We start from the raw sequence: 20195 nt of genomic DNA, 5'->3' as shown, positions 1-20195 counted from the left end.
ACAGTGATTTGTCTTGAATCTTCACTGAGGGTCAAAGGCCAGCTAGGGATTGGCCTGGAAAATTCACGAAGTAATCTAACTGAAACAGCCTCTATCCGTGTGTGTACCCAGCAGGACTACCCGGGAGATCTGGATTCTCGTCTTGATCTTATACCAATAAGCTGTGTTGCCTTGGACAAGTCACTTCTCCTCTCTGGGCCTCAGTTGTCTCACCGGCAAAGGGAAGGGCCAGGACTTGAGGGTCCCTGGGTCCATCCTGTTCCAACACGCTTGGAAATCCGGTTGGGACAGGCTCCTTTGTGGAATGGGAAAGGAGAATGGAGGGGTGTAAGGGGCGAGTCTAGATGTCCCATCCCTGCCTTGATGGACAGTCAACAGTTGCCACTGATGTTCCAATGGGGGCCAAGGTCAGTATCTAAATGGTGAGAAGCAGTATCAATGTCCAGGCCATGGCAGAGTGGAACCAGGGGCAGTCTGCCATTGATCCTTGGGAAGAGGAGTGAGCACAGAGAGTGGGTCTGAATGTCAGGGCTCTGGCTTGGTAGACTGGCTCAGATCCAGGTTCTAGGGCCTTAAAGAATATTGGAGAGAAAATGGGAACGCCCAGGCAAGGGCAGGGGGACTGCAATTCAGGGGGTCCCCTGACAGGATATCTCCACCGCACAGCCCTGGGGAGTGCCATCTGACAGAATACAAGGGGCACGGTGCCCCCCAGAGCTATGCCACCTGGAGGGACATGCAGGGCCTGGGGACCGGGGACACGGTCATGCATTTTGGATCCTGAACTTGGCACAGAGGACAAGTTCCAGGCCCCTTCACTACTTTGGCCAGCTGGGGCCCAGCCAGCAGTGGCAGGGAAGGATGCTTCTCCACCCCTCCTGGTGGGAACTGGAGGCCTGAGCTCAGTGCCCGGATGGCCACAATAGGCTGAGGGTTGGGTGGGGGAGCAGCAACAGGCTCGACAGGAACTTTCCTCAGATCTACAATCTGCCCCTGCTAATTACAGGCGGCCCCACTCACTTTGCCCTCTAGGGCCAGACTGCCCAGCCCCTCCCCGTTGACTCAGGAGCACTGCCAACAGGAGGGAAGGGCCCATGGAAGGTTCCAGGATGTTCAAAGGACTGGCCAACTAGGCTCAGGAGACTGGCCTTGTTTTGCTAGAAGAAATGGTTGAGAAAGAGCTTCGGAGTCCGAAAGCAAACAAGGTTCAGTACCAGACAGCGTACCAAGTGTTTTCACCAGCAATTACCTTAAACCTGAAACAACCCAGAGGTGATGTACACCATTATCCCCTTGGACACTCAAGGACTCGGGACTCAAGAAGTCACAGGGCTAACGAGAGCCAGGCTGGGCATCAACCACCTCACAGCAGATGGAATGGCCAGAAATGACCCGACCTGACCTGGGGCCGGACAACGGGGTTCAGCCCGGGAGAAGACTCGGGGCACTGGGCAGCAGGTTTATAAGAGGCCAAGAGACTTTTCTGATACTTCAAAAGGGACAGCAGCTCTCCACTTTCCCCGACTCACCCTTTGGGAGGCTCACCCAATTCCCTGGAGTTCCGGAGAGAAGCTGCTGTGTCTTCTCTGTTCAACCCTTTAGAGACCTCCTAGATTCAGAGAGGGGCCAGGTCCCAACCTGTGTTCAGCGAGCTCCCCCCAGCCAAATGTCGAGGGGCCCCTGCATGACAGACAGCTACTCACAAGCTTTCAAATTCTCTTTATTAAAAATCCTTTTTTTTTTTCCTTTTGTAAAAACAAACACTTGCGGTCAATTATACAGATCAGGAAAAGTGATGACGATTTATAAGACACTCAACAAATTCTAATACTTTACAAGTTCAAACTTAAATTAACTAGTGTTTGTTTCTCATAAGCTCAAAAAGCAAACTCTGGTCCAGTTCGAGTACAATCTAACAGATCACAGCCTCAGACTGTCCAAGGAAGGGACAGTAATGGCTGTCCTCACACCAACACCAAATCTACCAAATTCTTTGGGAATACTGCCTGTATATACTTTATTTTAGGTGTTTTATGATGAAAAGAAAATTACCTAGGCCTTTTGTTACCTTAACCCAGGGTACAAATGAATCTGTTGCTCACGGTAGCAGATGCTCTTAAACAAGCTCTTGGGGAAGACATTTTGAAATCGTTGACAAACACTGAAGAAAAGCTTTAAAAAATAAGTCCGTATTTTCCTGGTTGCCTGTAATATTGCTTTGTGTACGACACATGTAGGAATAAAAAGTGCAAATTATAGAGTGGGTGAAGGACCATGCCAATGGGATTGTATAAAAATAAATACAAATAAATACAAATATATACACAGATGCAGAATCTTAGATGATTTTTAAAGTGAAGGCTCTGATTGGATGCAGAGAGCCTCTGCTCGATCCCTCCCAGGGGCTCTCACCAGCTGTCCAGTATGGAGAAGGTCAGTCTATCAGCAAGGGAACCATCCCATTACTTGGGAATGAGGCTGTTTGAACAGCCATCCTGATTTCCATGGAAACGGTGCTGGGGGGGGAGGGGGGGGCGGGCTGGTGGGGTCGGCTTTCACTTTGCGGGAAGAAAAGACTGCCAGCCTCTCTGAAAATGCTCAGTTCCAGCCTCCGGTGGAGGTGATAGGCTCTTCCCAGCAAGGTGCCCAGAGAGCTGGCCCTGGACATCCCCTGAGTGGGAAGAATGACAAATAGGGCCAGAGGTTTTCCCAGAAATGGGGGAGGCCGGTCTCCAGAACATCAGGTAAAAACCTGTGGAGGCAGCTTGAGCTGAGCTGCCATCTTCAGAGCCCACTCTCTTTGAGACACCAACCTTTCCGAGGCCCCCGGATGGCCTCACACCGCGGTCAGGCTTCCCGCTTCCTCCAGCCCCTGACGGCGCGAGCCCAGGCTGGCTGGTTGGCCTCCGGTGCTGGCCTTCTCTGTTCTCTTTCGCAGGTTCCCTGCAACTCTCTCCTCACCAGTAACCATGTGCCCGAGGTTTACACAAGATCATTTTATGTCCTACATTTCTTCCTTCTCTGTGCCTCAGATTCACTGATAAAATGTCAGTGTCGAACTCAGATAATTTCTCTATTCTTCTGCCATTAGTGCAGAGGGCAGAATGTGCAGTATACATATCTACCACAAAAAAAATCTGATCTACTATAAAAAATGCAAAAAATAATATAAAACAAACAATCCCTTCCTAGTCTATCTATCTGCGGTCAGGAATAGAAACACAGGAACCATCTTCCCAGGGCTGAGCCAGGGAAGTAGCTCAGCTTGTGGAAACAGCACAAGGCTCCCCTCTGACCTTCTTGAGGTCTTCCTCGGGGCTGTGAGCAAGCCTCATGTCCCCCCAGCACCTCTGTCCCAAACGCTCCCAGGGGAACATCAGACTCTCTAGTCTGGGGCCTGAAGGCACTCACCTCCAGTATCAGAAAACGCTACAGGAAGAAGAGTTCTGTTCTTCATGACATTCAACACCCAGGTGTGCACACAGGGGTCCTCTGAAATGCCCTCGACCTCCTGCCCACCTACCAATTCCTGGCAATCCTCAAATGCTGCTCCTCACTCCTGCAGCCTTGCTCTTCCCTTAGTTTCTCTCTCCACTGAGAGACCAGTTTAAAAACTATCCCACTGAGAGGCTGCTGGAGCCCAGAGCGCAGGCACCAGGAGCGAGTCGAGGACAGATGCCATTGCCCTGTTTTGGGGTCTCTTGAGCCAGTGCCACACGGGGCTGGGAAGCCAGCATTCGACCCAAGCCCGTACCAACTATTGTTCTGGCGGAAGGGAGAAGACACTACTGTTTTCATTTTTAATTGAAGTGAATCTATACCAAATTCATTGTCCAGAACAGAACAAAGCTTGGCACCTCCTGAAATCCTGAGGATGGAAATAAGTTTGGGGGGCGGGGAGGACTTAATAGAGCTTCCAAAATGAAGAGCTCGTTTCCTCCTCGGTGAAAGTCATTGCTTTTATGTTAAGGCATGCATCTGGTGGACTTCTAGAGGAACTGAGAGGTTGAAAGAGTTATTAGAAACGGGGGCTTTTCAAAAAGATGGTCCCGCTGGAGGAACTCCCAGCTTCTGCCAACTGCTGGTCTAGGGGGCACCCCCTTCAGGCCTGCACGACCCGACAACTCCCCCGGCTCAGGACGCCAGGCACAGAAAACGCTCCAGGCCCCCCAAAGTGGGTCTTGACCCGGGAGTTTCCGTGAGAGCTCTTCCTTGGCCTGACCTGTCCTGTCCCATCAAGAATTTGAACACCGTGAAAATCCCTGAGAAGTTGGATTTTATGAAAAATAAATGACCCTTGGCACAGGAGGTGAGAGAGAGGGAGGGAGGGGGAAGAAGAGAGAAGCAGATTGAAGGAAACAAGAATCAGGGAGGTGGGGGGAGAGAGGGTGACCCTCAGCTGCTGGACACATCAGGTGACAGCTTCACTGAGGAGACAATTGAAGGGCATTTTCACAAGTCTCCGAGGACGAGCCGAGGCAACACGCTGGCCTGGCTTTCCTTCCTCTCTGGCTTTAGCTTCCGTCACCGAGGTCAGGAAGGCCCCACCTCGGTTCCAGCAGCATCAAGGCTTCTTCCTCTCAAAGTGCAGCACGACTCTGCCCTCCTCAGGCCTGGGGCTGCCGGCCCCCTCGGTCTCCTTCAGGCCCTCCTCGGCCAGCTGGGACAAGTACTTCTGCGGTGGGGAGAGAGGGACAAAGGGAAGGGACAGGGTCAGTGGTGACCTGGCGGGACAGGGGAGGGGAGGGGAGGGCAGGATGTACCTGGGCCCCTTCTCGCATCATGTCTCCCAGGGTGTGGGACCCCCCTCCCAGCCCTCCCCAGTCCTTCTGGGGCTACAGGACCCACGCTCAGCTCCCTCCTCTCTCTCTGTTAGTTTACAAGTACCGCAGGGCTGGCCTCGAAAACACAGATCCCAACAACGGGACCACTTCCAAGGCCCTTATCCTGTGCAAGCGCTCTTCTCTTTCCTTATAGAAACTCACTGAATGCTCACAATGACTCCACTTGTTTTCCAGAAGAGCCTCAGCGCCCAGGGGCATGTCTGCGCGTGACAGGCAGGGGGGACCAGAGGCCAGGCGGACTGGCCGACCTAGGGGTGGGGGGGGAGAGCAGCATTGTCCTGCGCGGATTGCCAAAGCCGGCTGCCGCCTCTTGTAACCACCTGTTTCCTGGCGGGCAGAAGGCAGGCTGAGAGCCCAGACGTCTGTCGCTGGATTCCTGTTCTGTAGCTGGGGGCTGCCTCATACCGCCCCGGACACTCGCTGCCATCACCACCGGCCCCCGGCCACACGGCAGGCCGCCCCTGGGATTCTAGATTCCGTGCAGTGAGACGTAACGGGCCCCACTGATTGCCCAGGCAGCAGGGGGCAGTGCAAAGAGCACTGGATTAGGAGTCAGTGGGCAAGTGGTCACATGTGTGGGCTCTGCTGCCAGACGACCCGGGTGCAGATCCTAGCTCTCGGCAGGCAAGCCACCCAGGATCCCTGCCATCTATGCAGTGTGGTTAACAACAGGAACTACCACTGTAAGGTGGCTGTGAAGTCCACGGGAGGTACTGTAAGCACTCAGCACCTGGCTCAGAATAAGTACCCCGTAATGTTGTCCTTTATCATGAGGGGCATTGGCCTTCTGACTCTGGGAAAGTACTCGTCTTCTCTCTGCCTCTGACTCCTAATCTGGTAAACGGGAGAAACAGTGCCTTCCTCCTCCCAGGGTGATTCTGAGGGTCAGATGAGGTGATGCCTGTAAGATGACCTGCTCTCTCTAGAAGAAACCGGTTGGCTCTGAGAGGTGGGTGAGCCTGATGGGGAGAGCGGCAGACCGACCGTGGGTCCCTGCGGGCCAGGCTGCTGAGGGAGGGCCTGGTTTGTTCTCCACCTCACCCCAGGAAGGGAAATGTGGGCTCACTCCTCTCTGGACCTGGAGCGGGAGGCATCTAGTTTTCCTATCTGACCTATCTGATTCCCCTCGTTGTTCTGGGTCACTCTGGATGGGTTCTCTTCGGGTTATGACCAGCAGTGGGGGCCCAGCAGAGGCTGCACAGGGAGAAAGGAGGCTGCTTCCACCTGCTCCCCTCCTCAAAGAGCAATCCCTCACCCCCACCTCAAGGCCTGCTGGTGGTGCTAAGTTTACAAGTTGCCTGACTTAGGTGTGAACCAACATTCTTCACTTTTCACACATGTAACGTGGGGTAGTGTGGGGTGCGTGAGGCTGTGTGGACAAGAGACATTCTGTCAAGGCCACTGACAGAAACCTTATCTGAGAAGCCCGCGGTGGAGGCCCCCAGCTCCCCAACAGGTGTGCCAGAGAAACCTGAACTGCAGTTGGTGGGCCTGAAAGGCTTAGCCCATGTCTGGCCCTGACGTGCCTGGGGACCACGGAAATGGCTCTGGCCTGCTCTGGGGAGGTGAGTCTGCCTGGGGAGTTGGCCCATAGGCCCAGAACACAGTGTAGTCCACTGTCCTGGAAAAAAAAATACAGGATTTAGAATCAGAGGCCCTGACAAGTCTGGACTCATCCTAACTTCTTGAGTGATCTTGAGTTGCGTGGTCTCCTTGAGAACTACACAATCCAGCTGAGAATACCACATGAGATCAAGAGCTCGCACACTGAGGTATCAGAACCTGCTATTTTTTTAAATGAGGATTTTCAGGCCCAGCCCTGGAGAGAATGAATAACGGGTGTAGGGTGGGTCCAGGAAGCTGCATGTTTAAAAATGCCAGCTGGTATGACGACCACAGTTGGGGAAAATCAGGACTAGATGATCTCCAATGCTGCCATTCTATAGGTTTTATCTTGTTGGGGTGGGGGATGATGATGTCTTCAGGGTAGACGGCCACCCTCCGCTGGTTCTGTAGAGCCCAGTCTGGATGCTTGGTCTGGTCAAGTCAGGCCTTCACTGCGCTCCCCCCGGAGAGGCCAGGACTTGGGCCCCAGGCCCCACAGCTTCCTTGGTCACAGAGTGGCTGCTCACAGAGGGAAATCAAGAGGCTTAAATGACATGAGTCCGGGCATAGCCAATGACAATCCCTTGCAGATGGTGACACAGGCCGTGCCATTATGGGTCTTGGTTTGCAAGATCAGCTTAACAGGCTAAAAAAGGGCAAGTGATTAAGAATCAGGCAATCTGTTTCCGGGCCTGGTAATTCACCATCTGCATGGCCTTGGACAAATCACATAGCTTCTCTGGGCCTCAATATCCTCAACAAAAAACAAGAGTTGGCCCATATCTGAGTCTCTTAACTAGGAATGCACATTGGAATCATATGGAGAACTTTCTCAAATTATGTATTCCTGGATCACCTCCCCCCATTCTACTGACTAGCTCACCTAGTATGTGTGTGTGTGTGTGTGTGTGTGTGTGTGTGTGTGTGTGTATATATATATATATATATATATATATATATACTTTCAAAACACTGTCCAGGTGATTCTATTTCACACCTCTGGCTGAAAAATCCTCGATCAGCCACTCTAACAATTTAACAGCAATGTCTGCTCTGGCATTAGGACATGCTGCCACCACGAGGGTCTGCCCTAGGTGAGGAGGCCGTATGTGCCAAAAAACTAGTCTGGCTCCTTGTAGTAAAAACATAAGGTGCCTTGGAATACTTATCCCTGGGCATCTGATATACCATGCTTTCTATTAAGGTCCCGAAGATCCCCCCCACACCCGAAGTTGCAACATGCTGCATGTCAGTTAGGTATATATTACAGAACTTACTACTGTCTTTCATTGATTCTAAGATGAGGTTTTCTTCCCCCACATGTTAACATCTCTGAAACTGAGACGCATTTTACAACTGATGGAGTCTCACCATTTACTTTACAACAATTTTTTTCCTATTGGTATCCAAAAAGTGGTAGTGTGTCTTATAATGGCTGGGACCTCAGACTGGGTGAAACACGGTAGTATGTTTTATATGTCCCCTGTTACTATACCATAAAACTTATTTTATTGCTTATCTCCTACACTCGGATGGAAGGTCCAAGAGGGCAGAGGTTTTTGTCTTTTGCTTGCGTGTGTGTTTATAATTTTTTTAAGTTTTATTTATTTGAGAAAAAGGGAGAGAGAGAGCAGGAGCAGGGGAAGAAGCAGAGGGAGAAGCAGACTCCCTGCCAAGCGGGGAGCCTGATGCAGGGCTCGATCCCAGGACCCTGAGATCACGACCTGGGCTGAAGGCAGACACTTAACTGACTGAGCCACCCAGGCGTGCGCGCGCGCGTGCATATCTATGTGGTTTTGTTGTTTTATCTCCAGACCTAGAACAGCATCTGGTACATAGCATGCCTCTGATAAATAGTTGCAGTGGCAGATGAACATTTGAATAGAACATAATGGTGATTTTTATTGCAGCAAACAGGGGAACAGCATGGGGGAACAGAAACAGAGAAATGCCTGCATCTAGAATATCCAGGTCTTGTGAAAAGGGGTCAGCCTTAAGCATGGGCCGGGTGATCCCTAACTCGAGTTACTCAGACCAGGGGGAGAAGCAGATACCCCAAAACCCGCCCCCAACAGAATGCTGTAAGTACTCCAGGGGAGACAGATGTCCTGAGAGCACAGGGAAGGCGCCAGCACGTGGAGCAGCAGCCTGGGGGAGACGGGCCAGGGGAAAGAGCTGTTCTCCACGTGGTGGAAGGACATCGACCGGGGAGCCCCCCGGTCCTGAGCAAGGAAGGCTCCCTTACCTGTAAGTTCCTGTAGTGGACAGCACTGCGACAGTGGCTTATCTTCGCCATCTCCTCGCTCGTGTAGAACAGCCCGCACAGCTTGCAGTAAAACCCAGTCCTGGGCACCACGAACTCCACCCCTGCAGGAGGATGGGGGATGGACAGGCAGGACTTAGGAAGATCACATGAGGCCCCTGTGGTCCTGCCAGCTGGCGGGTGGAAATGGGAGCACTGAGCTCCATCCCTCGCTTGCTGTTGACTCTGGCTGGTTATGGAGCTTCTCCAAGCCTAGTTTCCTCATCTGCAAAACAAGCCTGAGAACAGGGCCGACTCCATTCCCAGGTGGTTGTGAGGGAATGCTTCACAATTCTCTGCTCTGCAGCTGTTCCTGGGAATGGGGCCCGGACCCTTCTGTTGTCAGCCTGCTTCTAAGGAAATGAGGAGGAAGCGTTTCGTTTCTCCACGCTGTACCCCTCTCTGTAGCTGTTAGGGCCAGGACTCAGGAAGGATGCTATCATTTTTGTTTGTTTTAGAATTATACTCATTAAAGAAAACTTTAAAAATACACAAAAGTGAGGAAAAATCACTTAGAGTCATTCCAATCAAAATATTTTCTTCCATACTATCTCTATGTAGGGCTTTTTTTCGGTTAGGGGGCAGTTTTCATTGTACCCTAAGTATAGTTCTTTCTCCTCTCTTTTTCATGTAATCGTGAATCATAAACATCTTCCCATCGTCCAGTGTTTACATCTGAACCACCCAGCGATAGCATTTTACTTATGGGATTTGCTAAATAGAAGTCACAGGATTCTGGGCTGCCTTCTGATTTTGAGGAAAGGAAACGGTGGCCTGATGGCGAGAGAAGTGACGGTGTCACAGCCCAGAAGATGCATCTTCGAAGGCACGGTGGCTGCTCCAGCCTTCGCCAAGGTGTTTGGGGTCACCGTTCTCCTCCTGAAGCCATGGTCGGCAGAGTGGAAAGAGCGCAGGTCTGAGAGGGCACAGACCAGACTCCAGTAAGAACCTGTGGGAAGCTGGGGGGAGTCGGAACTGTCAGCAGAAGAGCAGGGCATCAGGGCCGTGAGAAGCAGGACCCCTTGGGGAACTGCGGGAACGGGGCCAGCGGTTCCTGCTCTCAGGCTGGGGGGCTGGTGTGTGCGCGCCCGCACTTGGCTGGTCTGCTGCCCACCTGCTTAGCGCCCGTGGCCCTGTGGGGGGCCGGGGGCCTGCAGCGGGTGGAGGGGGGCCCAGGGCAGGGGGCCGCCCTCCAGGGGGACTGCGGCCGCTTCTGGCAGAGAGGGAGACCGCCCAGGGCTCCATCAAGGCGCTGCGTGGGACCACATGCCTGGGCTTCCTTCACTTTCCTCCTGCCGTGTCCTGTGGGACAGAGACCCTGCCATTGAGCGGCCGCTTAGACTTGTAATTACAACTTTTTTTTTCATTTCAAAAGAGCCACTTATCAGTGTGCAGCGGCCAGCCTGGACGGAGGCGGGAGCCCGGGAAGCCTGCCCAAGGCCTGCTTTGACTGATTGCTCCTCTGTGGTCTGGGCCTGGTTTTGGCAGCCTCCTCAGCCAGTTTTCTCTAACTGCCACGCAGCTCGCTGCCCTGCCCACAGCAGCCCCCAGAAGGGAGGGGGCCTCTCTTGGGCCCGCTGCCCAGAAAGAGGCTGTGCCCTTGCCCCCCTCACCTTCCTCCCACCCCCACGGCAAAGGACCGAAAAGTGGGCCCTGCTCTGCCTGTGGGTGGCTGGCTGGCCCCTCCACTCACTCACAGGGCCGCAGCAGAGGAGCCGTAAGCAAGGCCTGCCTTGGTCCTCTGTTCCCACAGAACAGTTCTCCCCAGCCTGCTCTGTAGGGAGATGTCCACACAAGACAAGATAAAGGCCACTGGGAAAGGAGACGCACCACCCGGAGGCCACACGGAGCAGACACAGGCCTGTGATCAGAGCCGCTCCTTCTATCCTGCCCCAGACCCTGCAGGAGGGGCCAGTGGGTGGTCCCAGCAAAGAAACCTTGGGGTTTCATGGCAGGGCCCCGGTAAGGCCTCCAGCATCCTCCAGGTTTTCCAAGAGGCCTTCCAGCCCATGTCCTGGGTCCCCAAGAAGGGGCGCCACTGCCTCAGAAGCCCCCACAGAACGTAAAGCAGGGCCTGAGCTGTGGGCCCTTTCGACCCAAGCGGCACAGCGGCCATGTGAGGGGTTCTGGGTGAGATTTCTGGAACGACGACTTCCACTGCCCCCCCGCCCCCCAAAAAGGCTTGGAAGCCACAGTATAGTGGAGAGAAAATGGAATTTAGAGTCCGAAAGATCTAGCTCTTTTACGTACACTGTGTGACCGTGGGTACGTTATTTAAACTCTCTGAGATTAGTCTCTTCATCTATAAAATAGAAATAATACTCCCACAAACGGTGTTATCATTTTGCCTGGTGCTCAAAAAATATTCGTTTCCTGCTGTGGGTTAAACATTTCTCCACAGAGGCCTTCCTGCCCCCTAACCTCGGCCCGAAGGTGGGCAGCAACCCTTCCCTGCCCCCGCCTGACGTCCAGCCGTGAAGCGGTACCAGGTGCTTAAAAGCACTGAGGAAGGAGAAGTCTGAGGAGGATCCCCAAACGCCTGGCAACCCCCCCCCCAGTAACTGAGGGTTGCCATGGGCACCACATGCCAACACCACCTCAGGATGCCTCTGGAATGGGAGGGCCAGAACCGAAGAAAACTCTCACTGCCCCAACCCGTCTGGAGCCACTCGGTCCTCCCATTTTTCAGCCTCTATTAAGCATGACAATTAAAGCTGTATTTGCTTTCTAATAATAGCTCCTGGGCCGGGTAATTACAACTACATCATCCTAGCAAATCCTGTGATGGGTGGAGGGGGAGCTTGCGTTTTGCAGGCAATGCCCTTTGGTTCTGGAAGCGCAGACCTTGGCAGGCTCAGGATGGCTGGGGTCACTCAGAGCTGGCCTCAAACCCATGGGGCTGAGCCGTCTCTCCGTTCCCCCCACCCCATGTCCACCCCATCCCCCGAGCACTGGGACCTCACCTCCCTTTACTCTGGATCCTTGGCACTCCCCATTTGCCTCCCTGCTCTCCACAGGGACAAAGCCTGAAGGCTGTTCCCTCCCTCCCTAGAAGTCTCTGCAGGAGTGCTGGATTCTGGAGCATAAGGGGCATGCAGCCCCAGTGAGAGGAAAGAGTAGGGCTCAATAATTACTTCATGAACGAGTAGTAACAACAGAGAACCCTCCTCCTGGAAAACACTCAGACGTTACACGTATTCACTCATTTCCTCCTCAAACTAACTATACATAGTAGGCTTCTATTACTACCCTTAGTTATTGATGAAGAAAGTCAATAAATCAATGAGGAGAGCTGAAAAGGGTCGCTCTTTGTCCCCTAGTCAGCTGAGACATAAACCTGGGGAATCAGATTCCACAGTCTGTGCTCTTAACCGCTGCACAAAAATTGCCTTTCCTACACTGTGCTTCCTGAACTAGAGGGACAGGAGGGCAGAGTGGTCTCAGATTGGAAACCCGGAGCTCTGACCTGACCTTGCTGTGTGACCTTGGGTAAGCATCTGCACTTGTTTCCTCTCCTGTCAAATGTGGAGAATGGTGCCATACCCCCACCCCCTAAGATCAATAAGATAATGGGTCTCAAAGCTCATCGAAGACTACAGGCAATACAAAAGCACAATCTGTTACAGCCCCAAACTGGAAACAACCCAAATGCCCATCAAGGGCTCAAAATAATTATGCTGAGTGAAAGAAGTCAGGCAAAAACCCTATATTCCAGATGATTCCCTTTGGATTCAAACTCATGTTTAGTGACAGAAAGCAGATCAGTGGTTCCCTGGGGACTGAGGTGTGGGGAGGGAGGAATGACAAAGGAGCATCAGGAAACTTGGGAGGTGATGAATACGTTCACTATGTTACTGTGGTAATTAGTCTCCCAGGTGTACACATACATCCAAATTGATCAACCATACACGTTAAACATGTGCACTTCTTTAACATCAATTATACTTCGTTAGAACTGTTTTTAAAAAGCAGAACAAGATACCATTTTCCTAACAGGTTGGTAAAGATTCAAAACTGATGACGTCCAAAGTTGGTAAGGAAGCAGAGAATGAGAATTCTCACTCCGGCAGGGAAAACTGGTATAATCTTTTTGGAGTGCAATTTAGCAGCAATTATGAAAAGATGAACTGCGAATATACATCACACCACAACCCCCACTCCCCGCTCCCAGTCTAGGACGCTGTCCTGCAGAAACCCTGGCATGCACACAAAGGTGACGGCATGTTTGGAAGGCAGCAGAGCATAGAGGAAGCATGGGCCTATGAGTCAAACTACTGGGATTTGAATCCTGACTCCAGTCTTTGCGAATCATCAGCTTTGTAACCCTGCATCTCAGATTTCTAACTTACAAAATAAGGATAAAAATATTATCTACCTCATAGGTGTTTTGAGAGAGTTAAATAATGAAGTAAGCACTAGAAATGGTGCTTGCATGGTAAGTGAGAAACATAAAAGCTTAACTCTTACAGCATTTTAATAATGGGGAAAAACTGAAAACATGCTAAATGTTCACCAGTAGAGAAATGGATAAGTAATTTATGGTACATCTTTTAGAGGGCAATATTTACAATGGTTAAGAAGAATGCATTGTCTGTATACTGACGTGAAAAGGTCTCTGACTCCCACTGTTAAGTTAAAAAAGCAAATTGTAGAACATTCTGTGTATGGTGTGACCTAGTCTCTGTGGGTATGATCGTGACTACCTCTGGAGCTGGGGAGAAACTGGAGTGAAGAAATACAATATTTAACATTGACTTTACGTGGCTCTTATTTTTTACACTTGTCATAATAATCTATCACACTTTTTGGAATGAAAAACAATTTTTAAAAAGACACAAATGACAAGGTGGCAGAACTTATTCTTAATTTTTGCTTGTGTGGGTCGCACAGATTCCAAGTTCTTGGATGCCAAGAGACTTGTGTTACATTTCTCAACTGCCCCAGAGTGCCCTGCATGGTGCCATGTTGTCTAGAAAGTGCTGCCCAGTAAAAATGGGTACTCTATGAAAATGGAACATTTGGAGGGCAGAAACAGTAAGAAATGTTTAAAAGGAGATGAAAAGAAAAAGAGAAACCTGATGGAAAAGGTGAGCCTCCATATTGACCAGCCCCTCCCTGAGTAAGCAGACGTGTGGTCATCAGTCCTCACATAACCCATCTTTCTCGTGCTTCCTTGGGACGCTTTCCCAAATGACGCCTTCCTAAGCTCTCTCTCCAGTGGCTGTTACTACTCCTTTGTCTCATTGCTTTCCAACCTCTCAGAGTCAATGCAAAGACTCAAAGACGACGTGGAGTGGGAGTCACCGGGTTAGCGGTGGTTATCAGAAGCTCCCAGGGTACTTTATCGAAGTAACTTCACTCCTTACCCTGAGGTTCTAGTTAACTCTCCCCTTATAAATGTGTCCTAGGTGATTCTATTATTAACCTCCCTTCCTGCACCCCCCACCACTTCTGCTATTGCAAATTCCACTATGGAATTGATCTGATTCAATTCCATATTACAGGTGAAAAAAACTAAGGCTCAGGAACCCCACTGAGGCCTCTGCATTTGCACATTCCCTGCCCAAAGCCTGAGCCACCTCCTTCTCAGTGCCTCCCACCAGCTGCACCCCTGGACCCCCAATCTCCATTCTGCCTCTGGCTGGGTTGCCTTCTCTGGCCAGGTGGGTTCTGACAGTACCTTCCATTCCCAGGGCCTCCGATAAAAGTATTTTTACATCTCTCTCTCTCTCTCTATTGACTTGTTAATAAAGGACTTGTAGTGACTGGAAAAAATAAAAACCAAAATACACTCCTGGGTATGACTTGTCTGAGGTCATGCAGTCAGTCATCCAATAAGTGAAACAGGAAGGAAAGGGGCCCAGGTCTCTCTCTGTTCAATGCTCCCTCTACCAAATACAGAGTGTCTCCCCAAATGCAGTCTCTTCAGCATCATTGCCTCAGATAAGCTGGTCCTTCAAAGAGGAAAAAAATGTAGCATTGTCTTGGGAAGGGCTGGGGCAAGGAGGGTAGGGAAGCCAGGAGCAGAAGTTCATTTCTGTTGACTTTGGGCGGCCACTGGGGCCTCTGATCTCTGCCTGAATAAAGGCTGTGTGGTCAGGAATAAAGCATTCCCGAACAGGGAAAGCGAGTTTCTCTTTGCTCTGGCTCCCAGGGCAGTCCTGTCCAGGGCCTGACGCCATGAGGTATCAGCTCTACTATCGGGAGACTGAAATTGCAAGAAACCTTCAAGATACGCACCATACCTATCCCGGTTATTACATCCGACGTTAAACACAACAACAAAATGACAAAAAAGCCCTCGGGACCTCTTAGATGTTACCATGGCGCTATCATTTCCTGGAGCTGAATGCTCAGGAAGGACTGTGTACTTCACCTACCTAGAGGAATGCTAAGTTCACTGAACACATCCTCTGGTTCCCAGGAAGGCAAAGAGAGGGGCTGTTTCAGCTCCACTTCGGTGTATTCCGGTGACCTCACGTCCAGAGATTTCATTTCCACGTACTTGGGGTTGTCTGCAAAACATGGGCCAAGGTAGAGAACTAAGGAAGCACTATGTACTTCAAAGACTCTGCCATCCTATTCTTGCACTGTGTGATCAGGCATGGTCCCTCGCACTGCTTAATAACATGAAGCAAGGGCGAGGGCTGCTAATTAGAGCCCAAACGCTGTAACTGAGAGTTTGTTCCCCTGCCAAAAGGATGCTCCCCCCACACGAACCCTCGGCAGCTCCGCGCCTTGGGTCCGTGGGGGATGGGCTACTGCCTCCTTCGGTTGGGATGATCCCCGCCTTGCCCCCCAACTCAGAAATCACTCCCTCTCCGCAGGCAGGAGGATGACCGGTGGCCACACATTGTGCTGACGCGTCTAGGTGCAGAGGTTGGTGCAAAAGGCAATGCCACGTTCACCCCAAGCTTGTTGAGCGGTGTTATTAAATACGAGCTCCAAACACTGGGTAAGCAAGTCAGCCATGAACACCAGTGCGTGTTGAGACCTATACGGCAAAATAAAGGGGTTCAATCGGGGCACGGTGAACGTTTTGCTCCTTCTCCAGTCCTGCCTTCCGGAGACCCAGCCCGGGCCTCCGCGTTGCTCCGGCAACCAGGCAGGTGCTCAGGGCAGTTTCCATGGAGACTCGCAGGTGAAAAACAGCTCAGGTCAGCCCGCCATGCAGGAGAGCCTGAGTATCCAGCAGCCGCCAGGCTCATGCCAGCCCCAGGGCGCGGGGCGGAAGGTTTCTTTTCAAGCCTCTACTCCACGGTTTCTGTCCCCGACTCTGGTCCCCCTCCCTGCCACCTTCAACGTGCTGCAGGCCCTCTGGGGAAGGAAGCGCTAGTTATTTTCCCGCGGAGAAGGCTGAGGGCTCCTTCTCCCCGCACCGTAGCCCTTGCCGGATCTTTGTTCCCTCTTGGCAGAGAAGACAGGGCTTAGCCTATTTTAAACTCTGTCTCTCATGATGGCATAGCGCCGGGCACCCACAGCATCACCTGCAGCGGAGGCGGAGGACAGCCTGGGACAGGCCTCGCCTCCCCGTCAGGCCGTGGAGACTGAGGGGGTCTGCACTGGGAGCCAGGGGAACGGGCCATACCTCCCGGGAGCCCCCCACCCCCCGTCCCACCCTCTGCCCGCTCGGTGCTCCTTTCTCGCCTCCTGCTCTCCTGACCCCTCCCCCGGGCTTCACAGGAGTAACAGCCCGGGTGGTCCGCCCTTGGGCAGGCTTGAGAGGCCGTCTGCTAATCCAAGGAACCAGAGCCCCTTGGCCTGATGATTCAAAGCTTTCGCTGATTTTAGTTGTCAGGGTCTATCTGGGCTCCCGTAAATTCAGAGAAGTCTATCCTGTCTGAGTTTGCTTCTCAGAAAACATGTGGCCTCCTATCTGATTTCCTTCACACCATTTGCCAAGAAGCGCTAACCGTTTAACCAGGCCTTTGGAAGCTGGCTTTCTGCACCAGCTTCTTGAATGCTGGTGGAAACCTTGCTCATGTTCGTTCCAGCCTGCACGTGCCCGCACACCTCCCTAGGTGAGCAGTCATCCCATCAACCCAACCGCACGGGAGGAAAGGGAGGTAGTTACCCTGGGTCGACACTCCTTGGCAAGCCTGGTTTTGGAGGCTGGTGTCGGTGCGAGGGCTGGCTTTCCCCTCCAGGGGGCTGCCTTCACAAGCCCCGTCTTCAGGGGTCCCCCTGGCCTTGCAGTCATCGAGAGGTGGGCTAGGCTGCCGGGCCCCCTCCTCTGCTGGCTCGGGGGAAGACATTTGCTGGAGTGGAGGGGCCAGACGCACATCGGAACGCTCCCCTCCCTCTGCCTGCTCCTCGTAGCAATCTGAACCCTCCAGTGAGTGGCCTGTCTTACGTTCAGCTGGCTTCCGCTCAGTGTCCAGATTTAGGCCAGGCATTTCCACGTCCATGTCACTGGGACAGCTCATGGGGGCAAAAGGCAGGTCTTTGGGTGTCTTGAGGCTGATTTCCGTGGCCCCGTTCCCTACAGGCTTCACTCCCTCGTTGGTGAAATCCTTGGCTACGTCCAGGTCTAAGGTGGTCATCACACAGGGACATATTTCTGGGCAGATTTTGCCCTTCTGATCAATGGGCACAATTTCTTCCAGTTCTGGGATGTCTGGTTCCATAATAAAATCTTCCTCCTCACCAACCTCGTCCACTGTAACAAGCTCCTCCATGTTGGTGGGGTACCAGCTCTCCCCTTCGGCCTCACTTCCACTCTCCCACTCTTGCTCCTGAACAAACATGCAGAAGAAAGGTCAGAGAGTGACGGAGGAGCAGGTCTTGGTATTCAACCAGAGGGCGCAAACCTTGACCACTGGGCCCCTCTAATCAGAAAGATCCTGAGCACTCGGGCTTCTGCCTGGGAACACTTACTGGGTAATCAGGAGCTGTAAACCACTCAAGTCCCACATCGCTGATTCATCCCTAGGATGAGGCTCAAAAACAGCGTTTAGAATCAGCCCTTAATGCTGAATCTACCACGTTTAAAATGGCACAAAGAATTTCAAACCCTGGTGTATAATAGGTGCTCAACAAAGTTTTTGAATGAATGAATGATAACGTTATAAACTGTAAATAAATCAACTGGCTGGAGCTATTTCCTTGCATGAAGGCCATCACTAAATGGAACTGTAGCCAAGTCCCCCCTCAAAAGTCCCCCAAGCTCCCTTTCCCACAAGGGTGCAACTTTCATAGCCATGGCTCACACTTGGCCCCTCCTGAAACTCTGTCATGTCCCCAGGAGCCAGATTTCGGAGATCAGCCTCCTCGCCAGCAATACTCATCTCTCCACCTCTCCTGACCAGAAAGGCACAAAGCTGGCCACGTTCCAAACATGTTTCTTTTTGCTGAGGCAGCCACAGCACTATAACTGGATTTTTAAATTTTAATTAAGTAAAATAATCTTTACAAGCGCAGTAGATGTTTTTTTAATCCCAGGGTCTGGGCATGCTGAGGTCAGGGCCCTAGCTTGAGCATCCGAAGCTCCCCTCTTCCCCCAGCCCCTCCCAAGGGAACTATTCTGGGAGGCTGGCTCTGAAGCCTGAGTCTTTTTTGGGCACATGTTTTCTCTTACGAGTGCTGCCAAGGTGCTGGAGACTGAGGCAGAGCCCAGGCATGCAGTAAAGATCTCCTTAATAAAGACTGCAGAGATCCCAGGCAAAACCATTCTTCCAAGAAGTGCTGGCTTCATTCGTGACAGCCCAGGTGGGGTCTTGGACACAGCCCATGCAGCGAGTGGGGCATCCCAGGGCAGGATGGGGATGCCTGAGACGCGGTGCCCACGGGCCGTCATGCAGATGTGGCGGTCCTGCCAGCACCTGGAACCAAATTTACCTTCTTTGCCCTTGTGTCTTCTGCATCTGAGGACTCTGTTTCTTTCTCCTGCCTGGTTGCTGATGAGGTGCTTTCTTCCATGCCCTCCTGCTCTTCTTTTCCAGCCTTACCAAAAAAGAACAGAACAAACCAAATCAACAGAGGGGTGAGCAGGAGCAGAGGAGAGAGGGAGGCCAAGAGAGAAAACAATGCAGCTAACGGTCATCAGGTGTGTCTCACAGGCACATTTCCTTGATCCTCACCAAACCCCTCGGAGGCAGGTGCCTTGCCTTTTATAGATGAGGAAATGAAGGATCAGAGAGGTTAAGTAACTTGCTCAAGGTCACACAGACAAGTGGAGGCACGGAAATGTCTCAGTGGTTGGACTGATATCTTTAGTGGGGCAGAAATCTCTGGCAAACTGGGTATTTTTGCAGTTGTGAAACCTACAGGCAGGGAGGGTGAGTAAAGGGACCAAGGGTAAACTGGCCCGGGGGTTGACAACCATCGTGTGACATCTCCCCAAAAGATCTGTTTTGGCCATAAAAATCACATCCGGGCCACTTATGTGTAGGAAGTGGGTTGTTAGTCAACCAGTGCCCCCCTCACCCCTTTTTTGTCTTCTCTCTGACCGAGAGCTATTGCCCAAATTAACAACCCCCTTCCCTTCTTCCTTCCTTCTATTCCCTCCCGCAAATTCAGTCCCTCATGAGAGTTAGTGCTCATGTCTGAGAAATTGAACAACTGAAAGCAGGTGTTTGGTTTGGGAAATTAGGGTCTCTGACCAGCCTGAGAACTGGGGTCAGCAATCTATCATCCTCAAGCCAATCTGAACCAGTGCCTCTTTTTACATAATCTGTGAATTAACAAGGCTTTTCAAATTTTAAATAGTTGCATTTTAAATGACTACATAAGTACCCACATAATATCTTCACTTTGGCTTCTTGGCCCACATAGCCTAAAATATTTACTGTCTGGTGTTTTGTAGGAAAAGTTTGCCAACCCCCATTTTAGACGTTTTGGGAGGATAGTCTCCCATGACTTCAACTTTGGCCACCAAATCAATGACTCTTTCTGGAGTTTCTCAAGGGCACATTGCATTCTCTCAACAATTTTGGCTGAGGTTGGCTCTAAGTAAATGACTCTAGTTCTGATTTCTTATGAGCAGACACACCCCTCTTGAGTTGACAAGGAGCCAGCTGGGGCAGGAGCTCAGGGTTGACTGGTTTAACCAGTTATTACCAGACACGAGAAGAGAGTTGAAATCCTCATGTCCTTGCTCCTTCTGGCATTTGGAGCAGAAGATTCCACTGTAAGCTGTGCTCTGGTCTTCTAAGCTAACCCAAGTGCAAAGCAGCTCCAAATGCCTTTTTAGCCATCAGAATCCATAGCGTCTACCAACAGGAGACCTCTTTATTTTATCTCCCTGAATAAACTCTCTATGGCCCTCCCTTGTCCAAGAAAGTAATCCTTACCCTCCCCAAGCAATTCCTACAGCCACACTCCTAGGTTAACACTAGATAGATGGGAATCTATCTAACACTAGATAGATAGAGGAACCACCCCCCCCCACCCCCCCAAACCCCCAAGTCCAAACTGGGAGAGGCAGGGACAGCATGGCTGGCAGG

The 20195-nt window shown here is 51.6% G+C and overlaps 1 protein-coding gene across 5 annotated transcripts in view; it reads right to left on the bottom strand.

Moving 5' to 3' along the window:
- Positions 1-1703: 1703 nt before the first annotated feature.
- Positions 1704-20195, bottom strand: part of RBM20 (RNA binding motif protein 20) — a 189428-nt gene continuing 170936 nt past the window's right edge. For 2 of the 5 annotated variants that reach the window (XM_054508379.2, XM_054508383.2), the window contains exons 10-15: positions 18589-18693; positions 16826-17486; positions 15132-15266; positions 8695-8816; positions 4986-5092; positions 1704-4675 (exon numbers count right to left, since the gene is read on the bottom strand). In XM_054508379.2, the coding sequence (XP_054364354.1) occupies positions 4642-4675; positions 4986-5092; positions 8695-8816; positions 15132-15266; positions 16826-17486; positions 18589-18693 (1164 nt within the window). In that variant the 3' untranslated portion in view covers positions 1704-4641. The other 3 variants (XM_054508381.2, XM_054508382.2, XM_054508380.2) reach the window with 3 other exon arrangements.

This window comes from Mirounga angustirostris, unplaced genomic scaffold (assembly GCF_029215605.1).
Source record: "Mirounga angustirostris isolate CCGP_5_RB_7025 unplaced genomic scaffold, mMirAng1.0.hap1 SCAF_6, whole genome shotgun sequence".
NCBI lineage: Eukaryota > Metazoa > Chordata > Mammalia > Carnivora > Phocidae > Mirounga > Mirounga angustirostris.
This window is presented reverse-complemented; position numbering and strand designations above follow the sequence as displayed.